This window comes from Oncorhynchus mykiss, chromosome 27 (assembly GCF_013265735.2).
Source record: "Oncorhynchus mykiss isolate Arlee chromosome 27, USDA_OmykA_1.1, whole genome shotgun sequence".
Lineage (NCBI taxonomy): Eukaryota > Metazoa > Chordata > Actinopteri > Salmoniformes > Salmonidae > Oncorhynchus > Oncorhynchus mykiss.
In genome coordinates this window covers 13,956,052-13,976,342 of record NC_048591.1, presented here as the reverse complement: position 1 = coordinate 13,976,342, position 20,291 = coordinate 13,956,052, and the positions used below count along the sequence as shown (strand labels likewise).

Here is a 20,291-nt window from a genome sequence, read left to right as displayed (position 1 = left end):
GCTCACTCCCTCCCCACTGTAAGGAGTACATTAGAGTTGCACTATAAAATAAACCAGCAGAACGTGTCTCTCAGTCTCCAGGCCAGTAGACAACACACCTAGGCCCAGAGGTGGTGGTAGTGGTTCCTACCGTGCCACAGCTCGTCCTGTTTCTTGGCATTGCGGGGCGAGGTCTTGGTGGGGGCAGTCTGTGCCCGGCCCCTCTTCCCTCCCACCACATCCTTAGTGCCATCCTCATCCTCCCTCACTGGCTTATACCTAAGGGATAGAGAGTCTCTACGTAAAGCATATCGTGGAACATGACTACACTGCCATGTCAGTTGCATTTGATCACTAACTCAGCCACCTATTAGACATGTGTGTTTGTGTGTGAGACATCTCAACCCTAACAGCCACCCACTACAAGCATCAATCAGTCAGATATGTTCAGGGCCAAATGCAGGTAGATTTAGGTATTGGCGGGCAAGAACTATCTATTTCTATCTATCTATCTATCTATTTCACCCGCCACAATGGCGGGTGGTCAATTTGCAGGGCTCTAGTGTGAGCATTACATTTGCGACTAAAAATAGACAATTGCACATGTGCTTATACTTAGAAAAATGCTGTAGTAGCCGTTTACAAAGTATTTCTGCTGTTGTTTCATAGCCGTTTATTGCACAAATAAAAACGGATCCTATATCCCACCTCAAGCAGCAACACTGCCTGGCAGGGGAGCTAAGCTCACTGAGTGAAGTGATGATAGATACATTTTGAGGCACTGGGCACAGGCAAAAGATTGTCTAATATACTCTATTTACATAGTTTTTTTCACAAGTTCAGTTGTTTTTCAACATTAGTTTGAGTCTGCTGCGTCAACAGAGCGAAGAGAAGCCTTAGATGCCAAATTTTAGACATGTGACTGGACTCGGGTGGCCCCGTTACTATGATAACCATGTGCCCTTAAAGGGGAAGCAGAACATTTTGTGTCTGATCATTTTAATTAAAAGAGAGGTAAAAAAAAATAATGAAATTGAGCAACACACTACAATACTTCTTACTAATACATTTCTTGTTTTAGAAACATGGTCATCTGTTTTATGTAATTACAGCAAAAACATTTTTGGCTGATAAAACAAATCTGAGGGGCAGGTACATTTTCACATCTACCTGCCACAGTGGCTGGTGGACCAAAAACACAATTTTAGGCTATGGTTGGGTTCGTTAATCAGTCCAGCCTATAGACTGGTGTGTGTGGACAGCCAGCGTAAAGGAATTACCATATGGTGTGGGTTTTGGTCCAGATGCCGGCCCGTCCGAGCGGGTTGGCCTCGTCATCTGTTGACTCCCTCTCCTCTTCTGCCTGCAGGCTGAACTGCCGCACCGCCTGGTAAACCGTCATGTTGTAGGGCAGCAGGTGGTCGCCGATGTAGAACTGCAGCCGGTGGCGCACGCTGCCTGAGTTCAGGAACTGGGCCGCCTGGACAGAGATAGACGGTCAAATTAGGGTGGAAGGTAACATCGTTATTGGTGGGGGAAAGAGGTATTATCCAATATGGAGAGTATTTTGCAAGGACAATGTAGCTACGTACCAGAGATTCATCAATTTCATCGTCTGAACCATCATCGTCACTGTCCTCATCCTCCTCTCTTATTCGTCCGTAACCTGTAGAGACAAAAGTCCCATTGAGCACGTCAGCATGTTAACCATAAATGTCAGTAATACAAGGAGACATTCTATTCTGCCAGAAGTGAAGGACAGAAATACTCTGGGAAGGAACTTGAGAAAGCAGCCCCGTTGGATGAAGATCATTTGTGGGTGACCTATGTTCCTCACAGAGTGAAAGGGCTTACGTCAAGTCAGTAACTCAATGCAAAGAGACAGTTCCCAGTGCTCACCTCGGACCACCAGGTAGCGTTCAATGGCCTGTACCAAAGCCAGGGGGTCAATTTTCACCGGGCCCCCCTTCCACTGCTTCACATTGGTGCAGTCCGGGTGCCTCTGCAGCTGACACTTGAGTTGGTGTGTGTTAAAGAACTTCAGAGCCTGAGAACCTCTGAAGAACACGCATGTCAACAGACAAGATCACAATGATACAAAACAGGTAAATACAGGCAAGTCCCCTTCCTTGACCTACACCCATATAGACTTCAATAGGGAATCACACATTAAGTAAACACACATTAGTGAATGGCTGACAAAAATAGGGTTTGTGGAAGAAAAGGAAGGGATGGAACTTGGTAACTGAACTAACCTGCTCCCGTTGCCGTTGCCACTGGGGAAGTCGTGCACCTTGACAGGGAACTGCTCCATCTGGCTTAGGCAGTTGTTCATCTTGCGCACCAGTGACAGCAGGGGCCCGTTCTCAGACGGCTCCAGGCGGCCTGCCGGCTCCATCCCCGGGGTCTGGACAGGCATACACGGGAGGGACACACTTCAAACAAACTGCAAAGACTTGTCGTATTAAAACAGGGCACACCGTAGAAACATTTTTGAAACAGAAAAATGTTTTTTTTTTTAAAGCATTTATTTCTGGGATAAGGTAGTTCCTCCCCTTGTCAGTTTTATTCCATTTGTTTCCTACTGAGTACAACCAGGGTTGAATATTGCCGTTGTAAAAAAAAAAAAAAAATGACAAAGCATGGTTTATCACTCAATTGTGTCATACAGTGCAAGGAGCTATAAAAAAAGTTGAGCTGAAAAAGATGAAGCTTTTTGTCCGTATGGAAAATGTCTGCAATTCCCTAAAATGTTGTGCACAAATGTGTTTACATTCCTGTTACTGAGCATTTTTCCTTCGCCAAGATAATCCATCCACCTGACAGCTATGGCATTAATCTTTCAAGGAGCTGATTTAACAGCATGATCATTACACAGGTGCACCTTGAACTGGGGACAGTAGAAGTCCATTCAAATGTGCAGTTTTGTCACAACACCATGCCACAGATGTCTCAAGTTGAGGGAGTGTGCAATTGGCATGCTGACTGCAGGGATATCCACCAGAGCTGTTACTAGAAGTTTGAACGGTCATTTCTCTACCATAAGCCGCCTCCGTGGTTTTAGAGAATTTAACAGCATATCCAACCGGCCTCACACCCAGACGACGTGTATGGTGTTGTGTGGGTGAGCTGTTTGCTGACGTCAACGTTGAGAACAGAGGTTATGGTTTGGGCATGCATAAGCTACAGACAAACAATTGCATTTTATGGATGGCAGTTTCAATGCACAGAGATATCATGACGAGATCCTGAGGCCCACTGTCGTGCCATTCATCCGCCGCCAACTCATGTTTCCACATAACACACAGCCCCATGTCGCAAGGATCTGTACACAATTACTGGAAGCTGAAAATGTCCCAGTTCTTTAAAATGACCTGCATACTCACTAGACATGTCACCCATTGAGCATGTTTGGGATGCTATCGATCGATGTGTACAACGTGTTACAGTTCACACCAATATCCAGAGGGACAACAATACACAGCCCACAATCAGCAGCCTGATCAACTTCATGCGAAGAATGAGGATACACACCTCTAATTTTATTAATATTTTTCTTATTTTTAAAGTACCAACTCTATTCCCAGTCATGTGAAATCCATAGATTAGGGCCTAATGCGTTTTTTTCCCCCAATTGAATGATTTCCTTAAATGAACTGTAACAAAGTAAAATCTTTGAAATTGTGGCATGTTGCATTTATATTTTTGCTCAGTATAAATAAAAAAAGGAGCATACATTTCAGCCTTATGCCTTCAGAGCTGTACAAACAAATGAGACTTATTTAAAACACCTGCTGTGTGTAACAGGAGCAAGCAGCTATAGTTCATCAGATACTGGCAAATTGGGAGTTAAATGTATATTAACAGGGAATATGTAGAAGAACATTAAACTGACAATTCAAATGTCACATATAATTGAAAAAAAGACAACAGTCTAGGCCAGTGTTTCCCAACTTCCATTGTGTTGTAGCCCAGGACAAAAACACCCGATTCAACTTGTCAACTTATCACCAAGCTAAATCAGGTGTTTTTGCCCAGGGCTACAACAAAAATGTGTGCTGTTGCGGATACTTGAGGACCGGAGTTGGGAAACACTGGTCTGAACTTCATAATGTAGGGCTCCCGAGTGGCGCAGCAGTCTAAGGCACTGCATCTCGGTGCTAGAGGCGTCACTACAGACCCTGGTTCGATTCCAGACTGAATAACAACCGGCCGTGATTGGGTGTCCCATAGGGCGGCGCACAATTGACCCAGCATCATCCGGGTTTGGCTGTCAACTGACTTGACTAGTTAAATAAAAAAGGTTTCCATTTTTTTATAAAAATACTACATTATATAAGCAATAGATATAGATGCAATACTCTAGTAGGCCACAAAACTTGAGGGTGGGGCTCAGTTGAGTGAGTACCTTTTGAAATGGAGGAGAAAAATATACATATACAGACCAGCTGCCATTCATTCTAGCCTGAGTGCAAACCCTCATACTGGCTTTATACTGTATTTAGAGCCATGAGATGTATAGCCAATAACTAGGGCCTTGAGTTTATCCTGGTCAGGTCAATCTGAAGTGGTCAGGGAAAAACTTGGATGCCCTACTAGTGCAACATGGCCCCTTTGTTTGTGTGACAACCTTCCTAGACAGATGTTTTTTTTTATTTTTAAAAATGCCCTCAGCTCCAGTCTCTGCCAAAATGGCCTATTAGACTGGAGTTGGTTACATTCAGTCACTGGATACTGAGAAAGGATGAACGTCTTCATCGGGCGAAAGACAAACTTCTGCTAATAGAAACAGAATCTCATTCTAGTTCTGTGCTTCAGACCAGCCGAACAGCCTTACCGGGCAGCCGTAGAAGACATGCAGGAACCTCTTGAGGCGGACGTCACGGCTGACCAGGTCACGGTCACTGCTGGAGGTCAGGTAGAGCAGCAGCTGCTTGACCAGGCCGCTGTGCTGGATCTCGAACGACGACACGTCCGAGTCCGACACGATGCTGCAGATCTCCACGAGGCACTCCACGCCACCGTCCATCTGGTGGGGGATTGGGGGTGTGACAGCCCAAGTCACTCACCATCATACCTTAATGACCTTGTCTTTAGCTAGCAATGTAGATAGTACCCTGTACCGTCAAAACAGCAAAGCAAAACAGCTGTTCTAAAGTTAGTATTAGCAAACAGGGTTTCCAAAGCAGTCTCCAAGATGTCAACTAATGACTATTTACTTTCATCGAGTGCAATACTACAACGTGGGTGAGTGTTGGGAAGTACAGTACCTGTAGGCTGAGCTGTTGCGTGGCGGTGCAGAGTCTCTGGAGTACATTTAGTGCGGGGTTGCTGCCATCAACGTTTTCATTGTTGAAGTAGCGTGCCACAAACTTACAGGCCTGCTCCTTGATCCAAGCCTTGATCTTGTCCCTGTAAGGGGATGACCATCTTCATCACCACTACTACTATTGGCTGTCTTGTTTTCTCAATTCCCAACTCCCACAAAGCCCATTGGAGGAGGTTGTACAAGGGGAGAGACCTTGGAACCAGGAGGAATCTAAGATTTGACAGCTTGGGTGCAATCGGTTTGACTAAACCAGGGGTGTCAAACAGAGCCCAAGGGCCAAATCCGCGAGCCCATTCAATTTTAAGTGCTGCCCTCAGGACCGCCAAACGAGGGGCACATTTTTTGGGATTAAACTCATGTCGCGTGACAGTCTGTACTGGATGACACCTTCCCTCAAAGCATTCAATGTTCTTGAACAGACTGAGGTATGTTTGCACCGTGTGGTGGGGTGTGGCATGAAGCAATGAGTGACATATTTAAAGGGTAACGGTGCATTTTGAATGCTCATATTTACACAACCAAACCTCTCCATGTTTTTCAACTGATCTTCAGGAACAGCACTGTTGCACACCAATTTTCATACTGAACACAGCCCTAGCTACATTTTCTGACCGAGCCAATGGTAATCTCCACCACTACTACTACCAACACGGCCATAAAATCACCACCACGGTTTCCGTCGTACCTGTTGTTGGAGACCGAGTCCTTGGGAAGGGCGCGTGCCAGGCCACTCACACTGGCCGTGCGAGAGGGCTCAGAGTTTGTGCTGTTGGTCTGGGCGCCCAGCTTGCCCCAGGTCTTGGGGTTCAGACTGGCCAAGAAGGAGGATTTGGGGGACTGAGTAGTGGTAGGACTCTTGGCTATAGGAACAGTAGAATGGTTAGTCACAGGATGAAACATGACAAAGTGGGTCTCAAATGATACCCTATACTTCAGTGTTTTCCAAACTCAGTCCAGGGACCCCAAGGGGTGCACATTTTGGTTTTTGCCCAAGCACTAGACAGCTGATTAAAATAATCAAAGCTTGATGATTGGTAGATTATTTGAATCAGCTGTGTAGTGCTAGGGCAAACACCTAAACATGCACCCCTTGGGAAACTTATAGTTGTTTGAAACAGACACCAGATATTAAAGAATGAAGTCATGCTGTATGTATTTATGTCAAGAAATCATAAGGATCAGTTTGCATTCTGCATAAATGTCCCAAATATACCAGGACTCCAGGCAAAAAGAGGCATGGAGACCAATGATGCCACAAATGAGAACCAATTTTGAAGCGTTGATTCGTCATGGTTTTACACACACGAACAGTCAAAAGGTTGTGACACCTACTCATTGCAGAGTTTCTTTAAAAAAAATTATATAATATATATATATATATATATATATATATATATATATATACATATATATACACATACACACACACTACATTGTACAATAATAGTGAAGAAATTAAAACTATGAACTAACACATTTGGAATCATGTAGTAACCAAAAAGGGGAAAAAAAGCGTTGAACAAATCAAAATATATTAGAGATTCTTCAAAGTAGACACCCTTCGCCTTCACAGCTTTGCACACTCCCGGCATTATCTCCTGGAATACATTTCAATTAACAGGTATACCTTGTTGAGTTAATGTGTGGAATTTATTTCCTTCTTAATGCATTTGAGCCAATCAGTTGTGTTGTGATAAGGTAGGGTTGGGTATAGAGGATAGCCCTATTTGGTAAAAGACCAAGTCCATATTATGACAAGAGCAGCTCAAATAAGCAAAGAGAAACGATAGTCCATTACTTTAAGACATGAAGGTCAGTCAATGCGGAAAATATCAAGAACTTTTAACGTTTCTTCAAGTGCAGTCGCAAAAACCATCAAGCGCTATGATGAAACTGGCTCTCAAGAGAACCGCCACAGGAAAGGAAGACCCAGAGTTTCAGTGCCTTGCGAAAGTATTCGGCCCCCTTGAACTTTGCGACCTTTTGCCACATTTAAGGCTTCAAACATAAAGATATAAAACTGTATTTTTTTTGTGAAGAATCAACAACAAGTGGGACACAATCATGAAGTGGAACGACATTTATTGGATATTTCAAACTTTTTTAACAAATCAAAAACTGAAAAATTGTGCGTGCAAAATTATTCAGCCCCCTTAAGTTAATACTTTGTAGCACCACCTTTTGCTGCGATTACAGCTGTAAGTCGCTTGGGGTATGTCTATCAGTTTTGCACATCGAGAGACTGACATTTTTTCCCATTCCTCCTTGCAAAACAGCTCGAGCTCAGTGAGGTTGGATGGAGAGCATTTGTGAACTGCAGTTTTCAGTTCTTTCCACAGATTCTCGATTGGATTCAGGTCTGGACTTTGACTTGGCCATTCTAACACCTGGATATGTTTATTTTTGAACCATTCCATTGTAGATTTTGCTTTATGTTTTGGATCATTGTCTTGTTGGAAGACAAATCTCCGTCCCAGTCTCAGGTCTTTTGCAGACTCCATCAGGTTCTCTTCCAGAATGGTCCTGTATTTGGCTCCATCCATCTTCCCATCAATTAAACCATCTTCCCTGTCCCTGCTGAAGAAAAGCAGGCCCAAACCATGATGCTGCCACCACCATGTTTGACAGTGGGGGTGGTGTGTTCAGCTGTGTTGCTTTTACGCCAAACCTAACGTTTTGCATTGTTGCCAAAAAGTTCAATTTTGGTTTCATCTGACCAGAGCACCTTCTTCCACATGTTTGGTGTGTCTCCCAGGTGGCTTGTGGCAAACTTTAAACAACACTTTTTTATGGATATCTTTAAGAAATGGCTTTCTTCTTGCCACTCTTCCATAAAGGCCAGATTTGTGCAATATACGACTGATTGTTGTCCAATGGACAGAGTCTCCCACCTCAGCTGTAGATCTCTGCAGTTCATCCAGAGTGATCATGGGCCTCTTGGCTGCATCTCTGATCAGTCTTCTCCTTGTATGAGCTGAAAGTTTAGAGGGACGGCCAGGTCTTGGTAGATTTGCAGTGGTCTGATACTCCTTCCATTTCAATATTATCGCTTGCACAGTGCTCCTTGGGATGTTTAAAGCTTGGGAAATCTTTTTGTATCCAAATCCGGCTTTAAACTTCTTCACAACAGTATCTCGGACCTGCCTGGTGTGTTCCTTGTTCTTCATGATGCTCTCTGCGCTTTTAACGGACCTCTGAGACTATCACAGTGCAGGTGCATTTATACGGAGACTTCATTACACACAGGTGGATTGTATTCATCATCATTAGTCATTTAGGTCAACATTGGATCATTCAGAGATCCTCACTGAACTTCTGGAGAGAGTTTGCTGCACTGAAAGTAAAGGGGCTGAATAATTTTGCACGCCCAATTTTTCAGTTTTTGATTTGTTAAAAAAGTTTGAAATATCCAATAAATGTCGTTCCACTTCATGATTGTGTCCCACTTGTTGTTGATTCTTCACAAAAAAAATACAGTTTTATATCTTTATGTTTGAAGCCTTAAATGTGGCAAAATGTTGCAAAGTTCAATGGGGCCGAATACTTTCGCAAGGCACTGTACCTCTGCTGCAGAGGATAAGTTCAATACAGCTACCAGCCTCAGAAATCGCAGCTCAAATAAATGCATCAGAGCTCAATTAACAGACACATCTCAACATCAACTGTTCAGAGGAGACTGTGTGAACCAGGCCTTCATGGTCAAAGTGCTGCAAACAAACCACCACTAAAGGACACCAATAAGAAGACGTGCTGGGCCAAGAAACACGAGCAATGGACATTAGACCGGTGGAAATCTGGTCTTTGGTCTGATGAGTCCAAATTGGAGATTTTTGGTTCCAACTACTGTGTCTTTGTGACGCGGTGTGGGTGAACAGACGATATCTGCATTTGTGGTTCCCACCGTGAAGCATGGAGGTGGTGTGATGGTGCTTTGCTGGTACGCCGTCTGATTTATTTTGAATTCAAGGCACACTTAACCAGCATGGCTACCACAGCATTCTGCAGCGACACGCCATCCCATCTGGTTTGAGCTTAGTGGGACTATCATTTGTTTTTCAACAGGACAATGACCCAACACACTTCCAGGCTGTGTAAGGGCTATTTGACCAAGAAGAGTGATGGAGTGCTGCAGCAGATGACCCGACCTCATCCCAAACCATCTCAATTGGGTTGAGTTGGACCACAGATTGATGGAAAAGCAGCCAAGTGCTCAGCATATGTGGGAACTCCAAGACTGTTGGAAAAGCTAGGTTAAGGTGAAATTACAGGGTAAGCTGGTTGAGACAATGCCAAGAGTGTGCAAAGCTGTCATCAAGGTAAAGGGTGGCAACTTTGAAGAATCGCAAATATATTTTGATTTAACACTTTTTTGGTTACTACATGATTCCATGTGTTATTTCATAGTTTTGATGTCGACTACTTTTATACAATGTAGAATAGCCAAAATAAAGAAATCCTTGAATGAGTAGATGTCCCCAAACTTTTGACTTGTACTGTATGTATGCATACATGCATGTATACACACACAGGAATTTCACCTTTACTACTACAAATGTATCATTGACATTTAGCACTATTTGTATCACCTGTGAGAACCATGTGCATCCAGGCTTAGAGACTGTGCTTGTTATTGGAACTATTACCCTGATTGTCTACTTTGTCGTCGTCCCTGGGAGGAGAGTACTTGGGCCTTCTGGGCCCTCTCTTAGGCAGACGTTTTCTCTTCAGCACATCACTTAACCGCCTAGGAGAGAGGGAGAGATTAATGTTGTTCTATGGAGGAGTGTGTGTGTCCTTGCGTGTGGTACCTGACCTATCATACATGCACATTCACATGTATTTAGTATTCGTGTTCTCTCACCCCTGTGGGCTGAGGTCCAGTGAGTCGTCCATGCTGTGCTGGAAGCTAGGTGAGCCCAGGTCTGGGGTGGCGGTGGTGGCCGCCGTAGTGTTTGCAGTGCTGATGGTGGTGGTACACAGGCTAGCCGTGCCGCTGGTGCACGCCTTCGGGGGACTAGTGAGGAAGGCCTCCGACTCAGCCAGGTTCTTCACCTGGTGCATCACACCTGGCAGGGGAGGAGGGCAGAGGTGAGGGCTGATGGAATACAGCGAAATTCCTCTTTTCCAAATTCTCTGATATTAAAGAGGTTGGTGTGAGAAATTGTGATTCAATAAATCAGGCATTTAACTAGATAAACAGCGTTCTGTGGTCCACGACATAAGTGCACTGTGGTGTGACATCCCAATTTTGTGACCTCAGTGTTGACTTCGCTAAAAATACATTGAAGCTCAAATAGCAGTGGAGGACCAATCATAACAGGTCCTCTGAACAGCAGCTCCTGGTGCTAGAAAAGAGCTGTGTGTTAAGGATCATTACGGGTCAGCTCCTCTAGGGAGGAGACACCGGCTCAGGCAGGATTTATCACCTTCTCTTCTGAAGAAGACACTGAATACGTCGGGCAGCTTCTGCATGAGGATCTCAGCCATCTGCAGAGAGCCCACTACAATTTTCAGGTCCTGGCTGGACAGCATGGAGGCAATGTGACTGGGAGAAGGAAACAGACAAACACTGAGGTTCAGGTGTGATGTGAAGACGCATGTCGTACTGACTATTTATTTTTGTCAATGGAGACAGCAATCGTGACTCAAAAGTTCACCTGGACACCGCGTGGTTTCTCAGCACGTCCTTGAGGAGCTCGGCATCGGCGAAGAAGATGATCCTGAGGATGGCTCGGAGGCACTTATGTCTGACGGCTGGGCCTGCCGACGAGCTGTACACCTCGTACAGCACCCCAAAAAGGGTCTTGATGAAGCACTTGGCCAGCTCAGGGTCTTCCTTCATCAGCTGGGCCCGTGCATCCTCCCTCCTCACCTCCTGGTGACCCCCTGGGGGACAGACATGGGAAAACTCACGTAAGAAATTGGATTCCATCAGCTAGTGCAGAAGACACAAAGCAGCCTGTTCAATTTCACGAGTTCACAAAAAGATGCGTTAAGAGCACGTCTGCATTGGGAAAAAGGTAATCTGCCCTCAATGGGATTAACTGGTTCAAAGGCTCAATAAAAATACCTATAGCGATCTATAAATTGTATATTTTCCAGTGAATAGAGCTAGTCTCAGAACCCAATCAGGGCATCATACAACAGCAACTGACATGAAACGCATACAACTGACACAAGTTTGGGGATAGTCTATGACTAGAGGTAATGATGGTCTCTCACCAGTAGTAGGGTTGGCTAAGGGGTTGGGTTTCCTCTGGATACCCCGTGCTGTGCCAGTGTCCTCGTTGATCTGCTGCATAGAGTTGAAGTCGATAGTGTAGACGCGGCCCAGGGTGGACAGGCTGATCTCGTCCTCTCCGTTCTGGTGGGCCGTCTGGAGGGGAAGAGAGAACCAGACACCCCCAGACGTTAGTGTAACACTGGGCTGCACAGGGGATTCACACAGCTCACAACATATCAAGACAGAAACAGTCTACTTCCTTAGTATAGGTAGGGCATAGTTTTTTCTGACTACCTGACCTGAAGAGGACAAACTCTGGGCCCCAAGTCTGGAAGGAAATTCCCTAAAATGGAGCGGAGCAGCATGTCTGTTCTTTACCTCAATGATGCGGCTGTCGATGCGGTTGTAGGGGTGCCACAGGCCCCGGTCGTCCCTCCACTGCCAAATGGCCCCCTCTGTGGCCTGGGCACTGCCCTTCTTCAGCATGAGATCCACAGCAAAGATGCCCTCTCTGGGCAGGCAGGGCATCAGCTCGCTGGTGGAAGGGGAACAACAAACAGTTAGCAAAGTGCATCAAGGAAATTCGCAAACAAGCCATCTGTGACGGGTGCATGGAGGCCACCATTTTTATGCACATCCACCATTAGGGTAGAAAAGGTTGTTGTAACGTTGAGAGCAGCAGAGGGGGTTCCTTACCAGATGAGTGAGGTGAGTTCATAGAGCTCCTGGGGGCTCCGGGGCACCAGGTCAATCTGCTCCTGGCAGCTACCGTTGGCCGCTCCGCACAGAAGGAAGCGCAGAGTCTCTGCAATATCTGAACAAAAACAACGTGCTTAGTTTGTCCTCTTTCCACAGGCTATTGGCTTGATACAGTCAAGGACTTTGGCCTTGGAGGCATTTAGACTGTCATTATATAGTTAACTTGCCCAAGAGTTTGTAAGCTGCATTTTTAGGCTTCATTCATGTGAGCAGTGTAAATGCGTACCAATATAAAGTGTGTTTGTCTGCATGAGCCACTTACTCTGCTTCATGAGCTGCACGGCCAGACAGGGGCAGTTGGAGCACATGAGGGAGAACATACGCACCACCATGATGAACATGCCCGAGCTGAGCACGGGCGGGGTGACCACCAGCAGCTGCTGGATGTTGGTCAGCAGGTCCCGCGAGGCCACCTGCTGTAGCAGGTTCTGTGGACAGCGGCCACACAGAGGTCAGTCATAATGAGTCTGTTCAGGAGGGTGAGAGATGTTAGAGCCATAGAAACGTGTTGAGTAGAACCGCCTCACTCACCTCCTCGTGTTGAAAGTTGTCCACCAGCCTGGCAAAACAGAGACAAGTGCTTTCAACGGATTTCTTATCCTGTACGGGGGGGGGGAGAAATAACCACATTAGACACGTCTTCACAGGGAACATACCACAGACAACACCAGTGGTGGAAAAGTCCCAAATCTACATGCTTGAGTAAAAGATACCTAGACTCAAGTAAAAGTAGAAGTCACAAAGTAAAATACTACTTGAGGAAAAGGTTTGAAATATAGTTAAGTATCAAACATTAAAAAAAATCGATTTCCTTATATTATGCAAACCAGACAGCATAATTTGCTTGTTTCTTTAATTAACAGATAGCCAGCATGTAAAAGGTGAATGTATGTGTACCTGGTGTGTGAGTCTCTGGGTTAGCAGTGGCAGAGAGTCAGAGACAAAGTGGAACTCATCAGGGGTGATGCTCTGGCAGCAGTTGGCTGCAATGGCCAGGGCATTCCTCTGGGCGTTGATGCTGAAGAACTCCAGGTACAGCAGACAGTCGGCTAGACCACCCTGCACGACACAGGAAACACATTTAAAACGAAACAGTTAAACAAGAATTAGGGATAACTGGCGCACACAGTGGGGCAAAAAAGTATTTAATCAGCCACCAATTGTGCAAGTTCTCCCAATTAAAAAGATGAGGCCTGTAATTTTCATCATAGGTACACTTCAACTATGACAGACAAAATGAAAAAAAAAAAAAAAAAAATCCAGAAAATCACATTGTAGGATTTTTAATGATTATATTTGCAAATTATGGTGGAAAATAAGTATTTGGTCAATAACAAAAGTTTCTCAATCCTTTGTTATATACCCTTTGTTGGCAATGACAGAGGTCAAACGTTTTCTGTAAGTCTTCACAAGGTTTTCACACACTGTTGCTGGTATTTTGGCCCATTCCTCCATGCTGATCTCCTCTAGAGCAGTGATGTTTTGGGGCTGTTGCTGGGCAACACGGACTTTCAACTCCCTTCAAAGACTTTCTATGGGGTTGAGATCTTGAGACTGGCTAGGCCACTCCAGGACCTTGAAATGCTTCTTACGAAGCCACTCCTTCGTTGCCCGGGCGGTGTGTTTGGGATCATTGTCATGCTGAAAGACCTAGCCACGTTTCATCTTCAATGCCCTTGCTGATGGAAGGAGGTTTTCACTCAAAATCTCACGATACATGGCACCATTCATTCTTTCCTTTACACGGATCAGTTGTCCTGGTCCCTTTGCAGAAAAACAGCCCCAAAGCATGATGTTGCCACCCCTATGACCATTAAATGTGTGAATTCAAAATGGCTTTTCAACCCCATTTCATTTAGTGATACTGTTATTCTGTGTTGCACAACTATCATATAGCAACTATTTATTAACACTGAGGGATCTCTGTTCATGAAATTGTTGAATTCAAAAACGGCTTCCGTTCATCTCATCGGTTTTGCACAGGTGTTGTACTAGACATCAGGCCGATGACGGCATTTTTAATATCGTCCGATTCCAATATGCTTAATGCTATATCGTGCATCCCTATTATTTTGCAATGGGATTTTTTTTATTACTCCCATAAGGTGGCGTACAATTGGCGACGTCCGTGTTAAGGCATGGTTTGGACGGGGACCGTCATTGTAAATAATTTGTTCTTAACTTTTCTAGGGTAGAGGGCAGCATTCTGAATTTTGGATGAAAAGCATGCCCAAATTAAACGGCCTGCTACTCGTGCCCAGAAGATATGATATGCATATAACTGGTAGATCTGGATAGAAAACACTCTAAAGTTTCCAAAACTGTTAACACAGTGTCTGTGAGTATAACAGAACTGATTTAGCAGGCGAAAACCTGAGAAAAATCCATTCAGGAAGTAGTTTTTTTTGTTGGTTTTGTAGTTTTCTATTCAATGCCATTACAGTACCCATTGACTTAGGACTCCATTTGCAGTTCCTATGTGTCCACTAGATGTCAACAGTCTTTAGAAATTGTTTCAGACTTGTATTCTGATAAATGAGGGAGTAAGACCAGTCTGAATGAGTGGACCCTGACGTGTCACAGAGCTTTTTCATACGCAATCCTGAGAGAGTGCATTTCTTGTTTACCTTTTATATTGACAACGTTATTGTCCGGTTGAAATATTACAGATCATTTAGGCTAAAAACAACCTGAGGATTGAATATAAACATTGTTTGACATGTTTCTATGAACTTCACGGATACAATTTGGATTTTTTTGTCTGCCTGTTTTGACTGCGTTTGAGCCTGTGGATTACTGAAGAAACCGAACAAAACGGATGTTTTTGGATATAATGAGACTTTATCGAACAAAGGGAACATTTATTGAGTAAATGAATATCTTCTGAGTGCAACCATATGAAGATCAAAGGTAAGGGATTAATTTTCACTATTTCTGAGTTTTGTAACTCTTCTGCTTGGCTGGTTACTGTTTGTAATGATTTGTCTACTGGGCTATGTTCTCAAATAATCGTAAGGTATGCTTTCGCCATAAAGCATTTTTTTAAATCTGACACCGTGGTTGGAATCACAAGAAGTTCATCTTTAAACCTGTGTAAAATATGTTTTGTTTTCTGAATTTTTATAATGTGTATTTCTGTATTTGGAGCTCTGCAATCTCACTGGATGTTGGCCAGGTGGAGCGTCCCACATACCCTAGAAAGGTTAACTATGTTAACTTGTTGAATCTAGGGGTCTTTTTATTTTATTTTTTTAAATAACATTCCCAAAGTAAACGGGCTATTTTTCAGGACCAGAAAATAGAATATGCATATAATTGACAGCTTAGGATAGAAAGCACTAACGTTTCCAAAACTGTAAAGATACTCAGACTATAACAGAACTGATATTGCAGGCAAAAGAATGAGAAAAAACCAATCAGGAATGCAGCGGTTTCTAAATAAGAGTCGCTTCCTATGCTTCCCTATTGAGCAATGAATGGGATATCAACGAGATTCCTTTTTCTATGGCTTCCTTAATGTGTCTAGTATCACAAGACATAGTTTCAGGCTTTATTTTGAAAAATGAGCCTGAGCGACAACATTGCGTCAGTGTCCACCTGATGGCTCTTTGTGCATTTCTCACGCAAAAGACAGAGGTAGCCATTTTTCCACCCGGTCTTACTGAAAAAAGCTCTGTCCCGGTTGATATATTATCAAATAGAGATTTGAAAAACTTGAGGATTGATTATAAACAACTTTTGCCATGTTTCTGTCGATATTATGGAGCTAATTTTGAATATTTTTCGGCGTTGTCGTGACCGCAATTTCCGGTTGTTTTCTCAGCCAAACATTAACTAACGGAGCTATTTTTGGCTACAAAAATGATTTTTCAGGAAAAAAGGAACATTTGCTATCTAACTGGGAGTCTCGGGAGTGAAAACATCCGAAGCTCAAAGGTAAACGATTTAATTTGATTGCTTTTCTGATTTGTGACCAGATTGCCTGCTGCTAGCTAGGCATAATGCTATGCTAGGCTATCGATAAACTTACACAAATGCTTGTCTTGCTTTGGCTGTAAAGCATATTTTCAAAATCTGAGATGACAGGGTGATTAACAAAAGGCTAAGCTGTGTTTGAATATATTTCACTTGTGATTTCATGAATATTAATATTTTCTAGTAAGATTTTTTTGTCCGTTGTGTTATGCTACTTAGTGTCAGTTGATGACAATTCTCCCGGATCCGGGATGGGTATTTTTTTTACTCCCGTTCATTTTGGCCGGCAACAGTTTTATTTATCAACTATTATTTCCGGCTAATGGGAAACCTGAGACATATCTAACATACAGCCACCACCATCACTTATTTTAAGGTGAGTACATGAGAGCTGGGTAGGGAGCAGAGATGAGAGAGAGAGGCAGAGCTGAGCCAGAGGGAGCAACACTTACAGCCTGCAGGATGGCTTTGCTGTGTCGCCTTGACAACATCTCCAAGGCAGTCAGGGCCTGCTCCGCCACGTCAATGAACTGAATCACCTGAAGCTGCAGACAGAGAGAGCTATTATCATATCCACCACCGTTTTATGACTGCATATGAATGAAGAGGGAACAAGAACATGAGAAAGACTAATGGAAGACAAGAGAACAAGGTATGGGCTAGGAAAACCTGGGTTGCATTCTGTAGGTATTCATTGTTGGGACATGTTTTCAAACGTACTAGGCAGTACTGAAATTTGAATGTGTGTGTTTGGTACCTACTGAACCTGAGCAGAGGGGGTTATCCTACCTTCTCCAGGAAGACGGGGATGGCATCCACGACCACAGCAGAGGACCGAGGCAGCGCCTCCATCATGTAAGTGAGAGCACGGGAGGCGTGGTTCATCTGAGCAGAGGCACGGGGTAAGATACAGATTTCACAAACATAACTCCAAAGGAATCCTTGTTGGCTGGAACCACAGTTAAAACACTGTACTGAGGTACAATTATTTGCAACAAAATATAACCAGGAGAGAGTGTGGCACCTCGAAATGTAGGCCTAATGTCATGGTGAAAAACAAATATCACTGGGCCCCCCCCCCAAAGATAGAAGCTCAGGATACTCACAATGTCAAAGTTATGCTCCATCTGTAACAATGTCATCTGTAAAGAAGAGGGGATTAAGGGACTTAGCAAATCAAGTCACGGTGTAAAATGACTTAAGACTAAAGGCAGACAAAGCATTTTGTGACTCACCAGAGCAGGCACCACACTCTTCACGGGGAAGCCTCCTAGTGTCTCCTCGTTGCCCATCACTAGCAGCTGGCACATCTCGATAGCGGCCTGGAGCTGCTGGGACTCGTCGCCGGTGGCCTGCAGGCCCTGCAGCAGCTGCTGAGCCTTGGAGCCTGGGAGGAGAGGAGGGATAAAGCAGGTCAGAGTAGAGACTAAACAGCAGGGCCAGTATTCACAAGAGTAGGAGTGCTGATAAAGGATCAGTTTAGCCCTTAAGATAAAAGCTAAGCCCCTCGCCATATAATGAGATTATATGGAGAGGGGGAATCAGACACTAGATCAGCACTCCTCTGAGAAACATTTTTAATATGGGCCCTGCCAGGAGTGCAGTCAGCACACACTTGGATTAGAGTTGAGTGAATAGCAGGTTAGAAGAATAAAGACAGACATAAGTGAACTCAACATGCCTCCCCTGAGGGAGAATGGAAACATCCTGCTCACTCGGGGCTCCCCGAGTGGCGCTGCGGTTTAAGGTACTGCATCTCAGTGCTAGAAGCTTCACTAAAGACCCTGGTTCGATCCCGGGCTGTATCACAACCAGCGTGCACAATTGGCTCAGTGTTGTCCGGGTCAGGGGAGGGTTTGGCCGGGCTAGGCCGTAATTGTATATAAGAATATTCTAAACTGACTTGCCTAGTTAAATAAAAGTTTATTTTTTAAGAAATAAAAAAGAAGTGGTAATTAAATGGATTCTGGACACAGACAAGATGGTGTAGCACTCACTGGCTCCACTGCCTATAGTTCTGTGAAACAGCTGGGACATGCGGGGTCCCAGGGGCCCAAAGAGGTGTGGGGGTAGACCCCTGGCCTCCAGCAGGGCTGTGGGGAGAAAACAGCTAGGTTAGACAACAACCAAAGATTCCGCAACACCAACAAGGGCTGACAGGGAACTCTTAGACAGGAACATTGGCACCTGTATCTAAGGAAAGCTGTGATCGTCATACCTTGGAGTCTGCCCATTTCAGAGTCATCGGACTCACTCTCACCGGATGTGGTCATCCCTACAGCTCCGGCCACTGAGCTAGAAGCTGGAGAAAATTAAGGGGCAATTAAATCACCATTGTCCTCATCAAAATTACAACAAATGTATCAAACAAAGAGTTCAAGTAAGGATCATACACACCTAGGCAGGCCTAGGAAAACAGTCAACGATCTTTTAGTGTACACACACAACAAGCAGAGGCTACATCAAGCTTTAGCTGGCTCCTATGCGTTTAGAACAAACACATACCAGACATTTGTGGGATAGTGCAAATGTTTTTATCCACTAAGGGTCAAGGGGAGAGAATCTCTGCTACCACAAGCAGGTAGTGCTACACCTATAATGGTACACCGAGTTTGTCCTTGACCATTTGAGCTGAGAAGGGAAAACTCTGTGCCCTAGTCGCAGTAGGTACCTGTACCCGAAGCCCCCTGCGGGGCCTCATCAGTGCGGGCAGCCGAGGAGTTGGCCCCATCCTGGTTGTTGTCCGAGTCAGCCATCTTCTCTTGTCGGCGAGCTTCGGCTGCCCCGCGCTTGCCCAGGCCTGAGCCTCGCCGACTGGGGAGGGGGGCATAGTGGGACTGAGTGACTACACAAACTAGACCACAAAGCCCACAATCAAACATGGCAGCACACAACTGACATTCCTGGTCATAAGGTATCACTAACTTACACTTGTGTTTCGCAATGTGAACATCTGTTCACACACACACCTGTGAGCAGACATGTGCAGGTACCGACAAGAAGCGCGTTCATAAAATGAGTGAAAACTATTAGGTCATATTTTAGAAACCAGGAAACACTGGACAGTTAATTGAAAGGAATAATTCAACTAAAACCACTAATTCAGTGTTAAATAAAACCTTTTTTTTGTCATAATAAGGTTGTTAGCAACATGTCGAAATCTGTTGCAGCTCAAATCGACCATAACACACGGCACTCTCACACGGAGGGGGGGGGGGGGGGGGGCTAGGTAGCTGGCTAGCAAATATAGCTACAGATAATGACAAAAACAATATTAGCATGTGAAGTAGCTAGCCAGCTGTAAAATCGACAAACTGCAGGAGTCTACAACCATGTTCAACCTGCAGATCGTCTGAGGGGGGTTCTGACCTTGCTATGGCAACAGCCCATACATGTGGTAAAGAGGTTCATGGAACGCTGGGGCAAGAGCAAGGATGAGTACTTGGCAGCCATTCAAAAAAAAAGAAAAAAAGATCCAACAGTGGATATTGATGATTTAGGAGTTAACGGCCTCACAAATGTGGTTACTATAATCCGATATGGATATATTTAGTCCTTTTCGGGTTTGGAAAAATGTCTGCTAAATGCTAACTCCTATTTGTATAAGCTGGTAGCATAGCTAGCCTTAGCGATTGGTAGGTGATGTTTTAAGTGTGATGCAGTTGATTGGTGATGTTAACATATATTGGGGTTGACATCCACTCAAGTATTATACTCGGATGTTACCCGCAACATTGTGTGAAATACACAAATAGCCTAAAAGTAGGCACAATAAGGGATTCTGAATCTTTCCCCCATGGGGGAGTTTCCATTGTTTTGGTCAAGTTCCATAGATCTATTTACAGAATCTCTGCTTTCCCACAGACATAACCCAGGGCAAGAAGGGAGGAGAAACGTTCATTGCAGATTTTTTCAACCCTTATTTTTATCAGGTAAATTGACTGAGAACACATTCTCATTTACAGCAATGACCTGGGGAATAGTAACAAGGGAGAGGAATGAGCCAATTGGAAGCTGGGGATGATT

The 20,291-nt window shown here is 44.4% G+C and overlaps 1 protein-coding gene across 3 annotated transcripts in view; it reads right to left on the bottom strand.

Annotated features, from left to right (window-relative positions):
* Nucleotides 1-20,291, bottom strand: part of LOC110507608 (E3 ubiquitin-protein ligase TRIP12) — a 44,422-nt gene that overhangs the window by 9,267 nt on the left and 14,864 nt on the right. The window contains exons 6-30 of one of the 3 annotated variants that reach the window (XM_021587704.2): nt 18,937-19,079; nt 18,484-18,567; nt 18,263-18,358; nt 17,501-17,652; nt 17,372-17,407; nt 17,055-17,150; nt 16,718-16,810; nt 13,188-13,349; nt 12,822-12,890; nt 12,553-12,718; nt 12,228-12,345; nt 11,910-12,066; nt 11,531-11,684; nt 10,966-11,194; nt 10,735-10,853; nt 10,170-10,374; nt 9,952-10,052; nt 5,994-6,168; nt 5,250-5,391; nt 4,817-5,008; nt 2,235-2,386; nt 1,879-2,036; nt 1,572-1,645; nt 1,260-1,459; nt 131-258 (exon numbers count right to left, since the gene is read on the bottom strand). In XM_021587704.2, coding sequence (XP_021443379.1) covers nt 131-258; nt 1,260-1,459; nt 1,572-1,645; nt 1,879-2,036; nt 2,235-2,386; nt 4,817-5,008; nt 5,250-5,391; nt 5,994-6,168; nt 9,952-10,052; nt 10,170-10,374; nt 10,735-10,853; nt 10,966-11,194; nt 11,531-11,684; nt 11,910-12,066; nt 12,228-12,345; nt 12,553-12,718; nt 12,822-12,890; nt 13,188-13,349; nt 16,718-16,810; nt 17,055-17,150; nt 17,372-17,407; nt 17,501-17,652; nt 18,263-18,358; nt 18,484-18,567; nt 18,937-19,079 — 3,401 coding nt within the window. The remainder of the gene's footprint in view (nt 1-130; nt 259-1,259; nt 1,460-1,571; nt 1,646-1,878; nt 2,037-2,234; nt 2,387-4,816; nt 5,009-5,249; nt 5,392-5,993; nt 6,169-9,951; nt 10,053-10,169; nt 10,375-10,734; nt 10,854-10,965; nt 11,195-11,530; nt 11,685-11,909; nt 12,067-12,227; nt 12,346-12,552; nt 12,719-12,821; nt 12,891-13,187; nt 13,350-16,717; nt 16,811-17,054; nt 17,151-17,371; nt 17,408-17,500; nt 17,653-18,262; nt 18,359-18,483; nt 18,568-18,936; nt 19,080-20,291) is intronic. The other 2 variants (XM_021587706.2, XM_021587705.2) reach the window with 2 other exon arrangements.